Here is a 12380-nt window from a genome sequence, read left to right as displayed (position 1 = left end):
TTAATTGGTGGAACTTGTTTTGCTCTAAGAATCCAAATAAGCATCTCTGTTTCCTAAGTACATTCAGATGTGAAACTACTTAGGTAAGTTTGATCAATGTATAGCTAGTTAGAAACAACCTTATGTGTGGAGGTAGACTGTTTAGTTTTCCTGTTTACTGCTTTTTTACTCTTGCTCTCCTTATATAAACAACAGAAATTACAGGTGTGGTAAAATAACATTGTTGAACAACATATGTTCAGTAATCTTTATAATCGCAGTGGCTATAATGACTTGAGTGTTTATCCAGTTCTGTTTGCTGTAAGCATATTTATTGTGTATTTCTTCAAAAGATGCTATTTGAATAAATATATATTAAAAAGAAATTAATTAAGCTTTGTGTTGACTTCATCTAGTACTGCCCAGTATGACATAAAAGCAGATTCAGTGCCCTTTGATAATTCATCTCCTTTATTTGCAGGTGGATAGAAGTCTGTTTAAATGAAGAGCTGCCACCCACAACTGAATTGGAGGAAGGATTAAGAAATGGTGTTTACCTTGCCAAATTAGCAAAGTTTTTTGCACCAAAGTTGGTCTCAGACAAGAAGATCTATGATGTGGAGCAAACACGTTATAAGGTATTTTTTTCCTGTCTCTGGCAGTTGGTTGCCAGCACTGAAAATAGATGCCAGAGTTGAGCTCTAGAGCAAATTAAGCCCTGAGAAGACCTCCTCCATCTCTGGCAAACAAATACCACTTTATTTTATTTACTTACTTATTTAGGTTTGTATGTCACTCTTCCCCTTGAGGGCTTGAAACTACTTCTAACAATTACAAAACAATAAATAAGACTGACCAATTTAAAACATACTAAAAGTAATACAAAACAATGCAGACTGCGAACCCAACTCAGTTCCCAAGGCAGAAATTTTCCAATTAGATGGTACAAGGATTGAATCATTTAATACAGAGTATAAAACAGAATGGAATGCAATGGAGTTTTTATAATATCTGACGTGTAAAAGTCTAGCATACCCAGCTAAGTCTGATAGCTCTTCTTGAAATGGTGTATATCACTGTCATCAGGAAAACTGTGCTGACTGTAGTAGTATTTTTAACCGTTACACCAGTTTCCTTTGTAAAGCATCAAAAAGGAGGGTCCTTAGATGAAGGAGTTCTTTTAGCTTGTCAGAGAATTTCTTCATTGCCTTAGGCAAATTAATATAAAGCACCAGACTCTACTTGTGCATGTTCTTACAATTAAGGGTGAACCTTAACTGTGCTTACATTGTACTCTGATGCACATACTTAAGAAAAAACCTAACCTCTGTTTAAATCTGTGTGAAATTGGCACTGTAGGAACTTGGTCTTTCTTTTCGTGAAACTGATTTGCAGTTACCGTATGTACTCATGTCTAAGTCGACCTGAGTATAAGACGAGGCACCTAGTTTTACCACAAAAAACTGGGAAAACTTATTGACTTGTGTATAAGTCGAGGGTGGGAAATGCAGCAGCCAGTGGCACAGAGCAGGACGCCGCCGCCATTTCCCCTCTGAGCAGGGCGCAGCCACCTTTTCTCTGGGTCAGAGGAGTTCCCTGCCCAGAGCAGGGCGACGCCACCATTCCCCCTCTGCCCCAGGGAGAAGGCAGCCACCTTTTCCCTGGGGCAGAGGGGGTTCCCTGCTCAGTGCCCCCCGCCCCCCACAGTTACTTTAACAAACGGAGCAGGCTTGAGAAGAGGCCTGCTGCCTGTGTTCCCTTCCAGGAAGTTGCTTGGACTTGGTGGAACTACGTTTCCCAGGGTCTCCTGGGAAATGTAGTCCCCAGCAGGCCGTTTCAGCCTGGAAGGAAACACAGGCAAGGCCTCTTCTCAAGCCTGCTGAGCTTGTTAAAGTAAGTGGGGGGGGGCATCGCGGGGGGGGGATCACTGACTCGCGTATAAGTCAAGGGGGGCATTTTTCAGCCTTAAAAAGGGGCTGAAAAACTCAACTTATCCGCAAGTAAATACGGTAAATACCAGTGGGATGACTCTATTCATGAATTTTGCAATATCTGAGCACTTCATGCATCATGAGTTTGAAACATTGCATCTCAGAATTCTCATTCTCTGACTTGTTAGCTTCCTGAGCCCTTTCAGCTCAGGAATGCTCCATTTTGCTGATGTGGACTTTGGCAAGCAATAAGGGTGGCTCAGCCCATAGGGCTGCAAAAGGGCTTTTCACTGCCTTCAGAGGAGGTTGCCTGATTTCTTTCTGGATGTGGCACCTGAAACCTCTGTGGAGGCAGCAAAGCTGCACCATGCCTGTCAACCGTGCATCAATCCTCCTCCTCCAGGGCTGAGCTGCCTGAAGTAAATTATGGTCTTGTGTACTTAACTTTACTAGCTGAGAAGTTAGCTGATGTAGAAGAGCTTTTTAAAATAATTGTTTAGTGGTTGACTTTTAACAGGCCCAATCATGATCAAAACTTCATGTAGAAGTGGACAGGTTTTAGATTTCAGTTGCAGAGCCATGTAACTCAACTAAACCTCTCTCCTTCCTTTTTCCTCTGTTAGCGATCAGGTCTTCATTTCCGACACACAGATAATACAGTGCAGTGGCTACGAGCAATGGAATCCATTGGATTACCTAAAGTAAGTAGTTAAACCTTGAACATCCGTTGGGTTCATGTTAGAATGTTTGCTGAAGTAAGAAGACTCTTGTATGGAGCTTAGCAACTGATGTGGAGAGAAGCTGAAAATTGCATTGAATTACAACTGTAGACAGTGAAGGGGAAAGCATCTGAGTAAAGGAGATGGAATTCTTGTACTTGCCAAGGCAGCTGGTATCATGCAGAACGTGAGCAGGCTCTCACACATTCCAGCTGGCTGCAGTAGGTATTGTTGGGTCATGTATATGTGAACCGCTTGAGAGACCTGGCATTGAGGCTGGGAACAATAGGAGAAGCCCAAGTCTCTGACAAGGGAATTACATGGCATCTCTCTGCTGTAGAGATTAACGAGCTAGCTCATTACACTAGTGTTAACAGTATGAATTATGAAATCAGTGCTACAAAGCATGATTTCGTCACTTTCTTTCATTGCTCGTATGAGTCTGTCTACTGCCTTTGGGCTCACTCATATCACAAACTTCAGCCCACTATTTGTTGACTTCATCCGGTGTTGTCAGTTTGTATGTCTTCTTTTCTTTTTCTCCCACCTTCTCAGGTGCTAGATTTATGCACAATTAAGTAAGTGACATTTTAGGACCTCATATTATTAAGGGCCTGTAAATTTGTTTTAAAATTACTAACAATTACTAAAATAAAATGGGGGGAGGAATACTATATTTAGCATAACTTGGGGCCTTAGTATATTTCACTCTAACCCTGTATATACTGATTTTGCATACCTTCACCAATACTTCTTTTAAAAAATTAACTTCAGATGCTATTGTCGTTCTTTGCAGTGTCATTTCCTAGTCAGTTTTCTGAAGTGCCATGCTGTTACCCTCATTATATGTATCTGTATATATATATAAAAATGTGTGGAGTTCTGCCCGCCATAGTGTATCGTGATCAAGAAACTGGATGCTGGATTAGGCTATATAGAGCAGAGGTGTCAAACTTGCGGCCCTCCAGATGTTAATGAACTATAATGAGCATTGGCTATACTGGCAAGGGCTGATGGGAATAGTAGTTCATGAACATCTGGAGGGCCGCGAGTTTGACACCTGTGATATAGAGGAAGGGCCTGGGATATGCAGAGCAAGTTAACCACAATACAACAACTGTGCAACGTATATGTTTAGCTAAATCACTGTCTAGTGATTGGCAGCAAATCTGTAAGAGATTTGGCAGACTTTTCCCTAGTGCATGTTATCTGAGAACCTTTGACTGGAAATGTTGGGGATTAATCCTTGCACCTTTTATATATACAAAATATATATTGTAACACTGACCTTACGTGCCACTGCAATCACCCCAGTAAGGTAATATCCACATTGGTTGTCATCTGCCCCTATGGAGGGAATTGCTGTTCTTCCAGGTCACAATTGTAATGGGAACTTCACAGTGCTGCTTTGCACACAACACTGGATGGTCCACTACCCACAGACTAGACCCCAAACTGCTGTGTGTGTATGAATATACGCACGCATAAACATAAATTGGATAATTATTTATTTATGTCCAAGTAGTGGTATCTGTTCTGAAGTTTAAATGTCTAAGAACTTATTTGGTATATAACTTCTTACTTCTTCATGTAGTTGGGTACTATAGCCTTTCAGTTTTTCATTTTGTAATACTGGGAGATATAATATACTGTAACAAAGTGCAGCTGTCAGTTTTTGTATAATCATTGATTGTATTAATTTCAAAGAACACAAATACAGAAGCTTCTTCAAGGTATGTAGTTGAGCAGTCATTGTTTTCAAGACCACTTCTATAACATCAATTTATATTCATTTCATTTGATACAACGTCTATCCTTTTTCGTGTGGTCCCTTTTCACGGCATCTGAAGTGGAATATGAAAGGTCTGAGATAATAGTGTGCCCAAAAACATCCAGTGAAGCATCATACTGAGCATGAATTTGAACTGGTTTTCATTGACAAGTTTGGCACTGATCCAGTGCATAACACTGTCATTAATTTATCTAATTTGACCAATATAAATTATTGACTATGAAAATAACTTTTTTTTAAAGATCTTTTATCCAGAAACCACAGATGTCTATGATAGAAAGAACATACCTCGGATGATATATTGCATACATGCACTAAGGTAAATTGCGACTACAATCAGATTTATGCTCAATTTTTTGTCTAGTTTTGCAGTTTTAACTTCCTGCTTTTCTCTTAGTGGATATCAGTGAAATTAGATAATATGTTGAATTACAAGTTTTGAAAACAAAGGCATGCAAAAGCTACTTCATATAAACACACATATGTACGTTAGATCTATAAGTTTACAAGCAGACCCACAAGGACTTTCTGGGGAGGGGGTATCTTATTTCCTCCACCTAATGCTTCTTTCTCTTCCCTGAATGTTACTATAGTCTCTTTCCCCTTTCCTGCTTCCTTCTGTCTTTCCTAGCTACGATCCAACTTCTTTTTACCTCTATCTTCAGTTTCTCTGTTTCTCTCCCCTGGCAGCCTCTACTTGGAAAAACTATGGGCCAGTTGTGCAGTGCTGACCACCTGGCCAGGCCAAGTTGGAGAACTATCAAGGATTTGGAGGAAACATATCATCTTTCCTGAATTTCCTTCCCCATATTATTTCCCCCTTACTCCCCTATAACCTCATTTTTCTGTGCTTCCCTCCTTTCCATCCACCAACCAGCCTTCCTTTTATCCGCCCCCATCTTTGGCTATATTTATTATTTATTGACTTAACTTTCAAACAATCTTTGTTCATTTTTTATATTTATATCCTGTCCCATACTATCATTTCTAGGTGGCTTACAAAGGTGAAAAAAATAATAAAACCGCAGTAAAAACATAGTGAGTAAAATACAATTAAAACAGCAACAAAAATCACATTTAAATAATCCCCCACACATACACGCAGCTGTAGAGGGGGTTTCTGGGGAGGCTAACCAAATGCCTGGGGCGAAGAGGAAGGTCTTCACCATGCACGTAAACCCATAAAGGGTAAACGCATGGCAAATCTCAGAGCGGCCACTATTCCAGAGCCTGGGGGCAATCATGGAAAAATCCCTCCTGCATACACTTGCAGCAGGGAAAAATACCACCAGGAGCACCTTCCCCTGTGATCTCAGTGCCTGGGCAGGTACGTATGGGTATAGGCGCTCCTTTAGGTCGGTAAGACACAAGCTGTTTAAGACTTTGTATGTCGGTGCCAACATCATGAATTGGATCTGGTTGCAAATTGGGAGCTAGTATACTTCCTTAAGGACCGGTGTGATGTGTAGCTGCCACGTGCTGCACTAACTCCAGCATCTGGACTGTCTTCAAAGGCCGCCCCATGTAGAGCAAATTACAGTAATCCAATCAAGAGGTTACCAGAGAGTGTAACACTGTGACCAGGTCCCCTTTATCCAGTGGTGTACCGCCTATGGAGATATTGGCCTTCATTCATCCCATTACCTTATCTGGGCACCTATTCAATTATAGGTAAACATAGGAAAAAAATTTGTTCAGCTTTTTGAAATGGAAAGTGTAACTTTAATTTTATGATTCTTCTCAATTAAGCCTCTAGGGTTGCCTTCCAAGTAATATTTGTAATCACGTTGGCACCCTGTTCTTCTGGGCTCTCTTGGCTTGGATACTCTGAGAGCCTCCCTGTTTTTTAGCAAATTCAGACTTGTAAAGATGGTTTGGAGGCATGATTTTATGATGTAATTAAAATACCTTATTGTGAATCTATTCCAGATTTGGGAAAGGACTAGAAATTTAATTCAGGATACCTTTGAATTGGCAGATTTTTTAAAAAAAGTTGTTACAAAATCCTAATTTTTTTGTTAATTTGCTATTTTAAGACAGACATGCTTAAATCTTTTTGTGTTGCATATAGAATTAATACTTCCAAAAAGAAGTACCTTTTTGAAATTACACTGATCAAGTAAATATTTAGAACATTTTTAAAAAACTGGAAGGGTGATTAAACTGTGTAGCTGAATTTTTGATATCTAGTATCAAAGTTTGAAGCAGTTTCCTGAAATGGACGCAGGAGGCTCTTAAGTGTAAAGCTGCTTATGAAGAATCAGCATGCCAAGTTCCATTCTAGTGATGTCACAGTCTTTGTTCAGATGATCTGGTAGATGTTGAATGGAATATGGAATTTGAATATTTATATTTTCCTGATGACTTTAAGATGGTTAATTGAATGTTCAACTGCCATAATGAAACATAAAGGTAGAGCCTTACGCAGGCTTTTCTTGTATATATGTGCAGTGGTATCATTTTTACTTTTTCCAGATTTTAACACTGTGCAGGCCTGAGATTTACTGTTGATTCACTGTTTGGACCTTGTTCAGATATAGTCTAATGCTAATCCACTTAACACACAAGAAATTTTAGTTTAGTTTCAGGCTGCCATTGCAAATTGCTTGGATGCAAGATCTTTTTCTAGCTTGAAAGGAATTTAGTCCCAGGTACATGTGCTTAGCTTCAGATGTTTAAGATAATACTGTCATATAACTCTCTGTAATAATTCCCTGCTGAACGTGTCAACGCTTCCATTATGAAAGGGCTGTGTTTGAAGTAAGATGAAAACTCTGTGGACAAGCTTGTTCACAAACAAACCATATAATTGTTACAATTATAAAATAATTAACATTAAAAAGTGAACAGAGGATCACTGTCTTTTAAATCTGCTTTTCTTGTCTACTGGGGATTGATCGCACAGTTTCTTACTGGGTAGTTCTCCTTTAAGACCACAAGTAGAGAAAGCATCTGTATTTTATATTTAAACGTCTGGTGTGACTTTTACATCACAAAGTTTAATAAGATTTTTAAAAACTTTAACACATAGTTACTGCATTGTCAGCAAGCTATTTGATCTTTTTTATTGGAATATTCTATTTTGCTATGAAATTATCTACAGAATAATTTACAATCTGTGTGGTACAATGCCTGTACAACATAAAATCAACATAATAAAATGGCAGCAATAAATATAACAAAACAAAAAAATAGCTATCTGCTGTCTATCAACTAGTCCAAAAACTCTCCGAAAGAAATAAGGGCTGGTAACCAGTTGTTCCTCAATTCCTCTATGCTACAGCCGTTGCTTTTCCCGTGGAAAGATATGCTGCTCAATTGACAGAGGAAGGGTTGATTTAACTCTTCACTGTAGCCCCTTAACCCCATTCCAGTTTATCCACTAATCCCACAACACCAGGAATAATTTTTCCAGGTGGTTGAAAGGGTCTGTTGAAGGAGAAGAAGAATATGGAGAAAATCTGTATCCGTTTCTATTGAGAAGGTTCCATCTCATGAACCTTTTGCCAAATTCACTGCAGAAAGTGAATATTCTTAGTTGGGTTTCAGAAGACTGAGCAGCTTCATATGGGAGAGGGCAGTTCTCAAGAAATACTCACCTCAAACTGAAAAAAGTTTAGGCCAGTGGCACTTTTGAGACCAACAGAGTTTTATTCTTGGCATAAGCTTTCGTGTGCATAAACACTTCTTCAGATGCCTCAAACTGTTCAGCTCTCTAAGTGTAGCACCAGCTCTTTAAAAGTAACATCAGTCCTCTATCCTTCCCAAAATCAACCTACCCTTCCAAAAATTGGGAGGCAATAAAGTATCAGAACAATATAGAACTCTGTAAAATCAGCCTTAGTTAATACCAATACTTTCCAGATCTTGTGGAGTTTCGTAAATCCTTCTGAAATAGCAATGCATAGCGCTCAGACAAGCTATCTGACCTGAATTTTACTAAATCACAACTGATAGTTTGCTCTCTAAAAGAAGGTGCAACTGGTTAATCAGCTTCCAGCAGGTAAAGATGCCCCTGGCCACTGTAATCTGGGCATTCAGGACCAATACTGGATCTCAAAGCACCTCCAAAACAAAACCTCTATCCCTCAGCATAGAACAGTGGTTCTCAACCTTCCTAGTGCCGTCACCCTTTAATACAGTTCCTCATGTTGTGGTGACCCCCAACCACAAAATTGGTATACATATATATAAAAATAAAAAGACCGTTTTCCGATGGTCTTAGGCGACCCCTGTGAAAGGGTCGTTTGACCCCCAAAGGGGTCATGACCCCCAGATTGAGAACCACTGGCATAGAACATCCACCAGTACAACAAAAGCAGTCTGTGTCTCAGTATCATATTGTAAAACAGGCTTAGCAGTTTTGTAAATAATCCTCGCCTGCTGTGCCATGAAAAAATCTTTGGAAGAATTAGCAATATCTAACTCTCTGAGATTTTTTTGTTTATCACATCCCTGGATTTATTACTAACCTGAATTTAATCTTGATGCTAAAATTTTTCAGCTTGTTTAGCTATTTGTTACTTTCTGAAGAGCATCAGTACTTGAATCTTCTGTGTGTTTGTGTACAGAACTGTGAAAAATACTTACAATTACAGATCTGTAAAGAAGCTTATTCACTTAAAGTTTAAACATACATCTAAAAACGGAATGTACCAAATTTCTGTTTTCCAATAGCGACATTATTGTGAATTTATTTTTGTAGTAATGTCACAATGAAAAACACAATTCCATTGCCCTCTAGTGGTAAACCATATCTATATTAGCATTTTTCTCAAGCTTTGTTGTCTAGTCAGTAGACGCCATCCTGCCCTGCAGGAATCATAGCTTACACTGTTTGATTGCTGTTTGTGAAGTTATCAAAGTACCTACTAGTTGAATCAACGGTGCCAGTTAAAAGCTTAGCTAAGTTTTGAACAATTGGTTGTAGGGCTAAGTAGAGTCATTTTTTAAAAAATGATCTAATTCCACTGTTAAGAAAGAACAAGATGAGGAGTCAGTGAGCCAGTGTGGTATAATGGTTAGAGAAGAGTTGTGATGGTGTCACCTGCTTGTAGTGAGATTTGAGAATCTCATTGCTGCACGATTCACTGCTTTCAACTTTTCTAGCAATTCCCTCTTAGAAGAACCTGTATTAGAAGTTGTAGGGGGTAGCTGAATTGTCTAGCACATGGGTCTGCAACCTGCGGCTCTCCAGATGTTCATAGACTACAAATCCCATTCAGCCCCTGCCAGCATAGCCAATTGGCCATGCTGGCAGGGGCTGATGGGAATTGTGGTCCATGAACTTCTGGAGAGCCACAGGTTGCAGACCCCTGGTCTAGCAGTATTATGAGAGTCCTTATTTTTCATACAAATCTCCCAAGTGTCATCAAATATACTACTTCCATTTACTACTATATGTTTTCCTGCTGTCTGTATTCACCCACTTCTAGCAACAAAGCTAAGTCAGCACGCAACTATATTTGCTCACTGTCTTAATCTCTCAATTTATTGCTTCTTTGTCGGTCTTGTCCAACTTTTGAAATTTTAAGTTGGGATCTTCTCTTCTTTTTGGATCTGTAAAATGTCTTTGTCCCAGTTTGCTTTCTAAATAGTTTCCAGCTTCTCTGACCCCTAATAACAATTTTGATTAGTCCCTTGTGTCATCTTAATGAATTCCCAAATCTTTAACAGGCTGTTAATTTCACATGGCAGGAAGACATGAATGAAGACCTGAATTTGTTCAGCTGTTGTCCAGATGGTTTTACTACACCAGTTTTAAAATTATAGTAGAATAGGTTTTTCATGCAACACTGAAATAAAAATAGGGGTTCTCACAGTGTTATCTGTATTTTTATTTAATAATATTTAGGGGTGTCTAGATTGATTTGGAAACACATTATTTTCTTTACATTAAAATATTACATTTTATCTAAAGTAGATTCTGGAAAATCCTGAGTCAAGCTAAGTTCTTACTGAAATAAGTTAGCTTGGTTATTATTTTTTGTTTTGTATCTGGTATTGGCATGAAGGTAGGACATTGTAAAATGAGGGTTGTCTTCCACTTAAAGAAAAAATGAGACTTTACAGCTTAATGATTAACAATTTTTTAATAGCATGAACTTTCATAGGCAACAATATTATTCAGGTTTAAATATTTTGAAGCTTAACATTCTTCCCATTTTCCTTTGCAGTCTGTATTTGTTTAAACTGGGAATTGCTCCTCAAATCCAGGATTTGCTGGGGAAAGTTGACTTTACAGGTACTTTCAATATTTGTTTTTCATGTATCAAGGAGGCAGTACAGTATCACAGTTTCCAATAATATTAGTTTTTTCTGCTTCGCCAGCATTCTTTTTGTGTCTTTGCTGAAGTGAGCTATATAAACAACACACAGTTTTATTACAAAACTAGCAATAAAGCCCATTATGCAGGAAAAATGCAATGAACGGTATAAAATTAACCCTTCCAGGGAAAGAGACATGGCTGGGGCATATCTACAGGAAACAGTGTCTTGCATAAACACTGAAATTGCAACCATCCCCCCCACAAAACATCTCAAGGAGGGGCAGCAGGATGCCTGTGAAGATGAGGAGAGTCCTCCCCAACTCCTTAGGCAACCTCCAGCTTTGCAAAGTGAGGGGGAGAACCATCAGGTGAAGATAGGGAGGGGAAGAACCATCAAGTGAAGATAGGGAGCCCGTTGTGTGAGAAAATACAATCGGCTCCAGCAAGTGAGAACTCGAGGACCTTACCCCCACCTTTTTTCTTGTTCTCCCCCTTCTTCTCTGCCTCTCACTCTCCATCCTGCCCCCTTCTCTTAATCTTTGTTAGTTTTGCTCAGCTATTCTAACTCTCTTTCTGCCCCACTATCCCCACTGTTTTGAATGTTCTGCCTTGCTATTCCAGCTCTCTCTTTCTCTGTCTTTCTGTCCTGCTACTCCAACTCTCTTTCTGCCCCTCTACATCAACTCTCTGACTGCCTACTTATTCCAGCTCTCTTGTTCTCTTTTCCTACCCCAATTCTCTGTTCTCTCTGTTTCTGCCACCCTACCGCAGCTTTCTGGCCGCCTACCCTAGCTCTTGCTTTCTCTTTCTGTACTCATTCTTTCTGCTCCTACTCTTAACTCTTTCTCTCCCCCCACCGGCCCACCCCACCCAGTTCTTGGTAGCTTGTCTGGAGTTCTCTGGGTGGGTGTGATGAGGCCCTTCTCCCCACAGCCGCACACTCACCACCTCAGCTGGAGCCCTTTAGGGTGCGGCAAGGCCGCCCCTCCCCAAACAGTGACCTGTTTAGTCCTAGCTTCTAGCACCGGGCTTGCTGTTGACTTACTCAAGAGTGGGATCAGACAAAGAATAGCACAGCCATGTGAGGATCCCTACTAGAGACTTGGCTCAGGCAAGGAATAGGACAGACTTGCAAGCTTTAAGAAGTGAAACTGGCTTCATGAGAGAGAGTCTGGGAGTTGTAGTTCAATCAGTCCCTCTATACATGAGAAATTGCACCCAGAGTCCTTTGCTTTTTCTGGTTTATCATCAGGAACACACTGCTCAATTATATAGTAAAATCTATGTAATGAATCTTCATGGATTTCCCAAAACAGGAGAGGATCAAATAGAATTGGGAGTTATAGGCATAATGATATTCACAGGATTCTACACCTCCCCCCATTATTATGTTTCTGTTGTTTACATTATTGCCTAAAGAATTGTAAGCCATTAGGTTTTCTAACCTTTTCCTCTTTTATTTTTACAATTAGAGGAAGAAATCAGTAACATGCGGAAGGAACTGGAGAAGTATGGCATACAGATGCCCTCTTTTAGTAAAATTGGAGGGATCCTTGCTAGTGAACTTTCTGTGGATGAAGCTGCATGTAAGTCAACTGATCCAAGTGTAGAATACTTTAGATAGAAAGTTTTAAACATTACTGAACTTGTGTGTTATGTGACTTGAGTCAAAACTGTTAAAAAAAACCTC

At 39.5% G+C, this 12380-nt stretch overlaps 1 protein-coding gene across 2 annotated transcripts in view; it reads left to right on the top strand.

The window, feature by feature from the left end:
- IQGAP2 (IQ motif containing GTPase activating protein 2) overlaps nt 1-12380 on the top strand; it is a 161288-nt gene that overhangs the window by 81753 nt on the left and 67155 nt on the right. For both annotated transcript variants that reach the window (XM_048503984.1, XM_048503985.1), the window contains exons 3-7: nt 461-617; nt 2534-2611; nt 4664-4740; nt 10598-10665; nt 12163-12276. In XM_048503984.1, coding sequence (XP_048359941.1) covers nt 461-617; nt 2534-2611; nt 4664-4740; nt 10598-10665; nt 12163-12276 — 494 coding nt within the window. The remainder of the gene's footprint in view (nt 1-460; nt 618-2533; nt 2612-4663; nt 4741-10597; nt 10666-12162; nt 12277-12380) is intronic.

The sequence above is a fragment of the Sphaerodactylus townsendi genome, linkage group LG07 (genome assembly GCF_021028975.2).
Source record: "Sphaerodactylus townsendi isolate TG3544 linkage group LG07, MPM_Stown_v2.3, whole genome shotgun sequence".
Classification (NCBI taxonomy): domain Eukaryota; kingdom Metazoa; phylum Chordata; class Lepidosauria; order Squamata; family Sphaerodactylidae; genus Sphaerodactylus; species Sphaerodactylus townsendi.
This window is presented reverse-complemented; position numbering and strand designations above follow the sequence as displayed.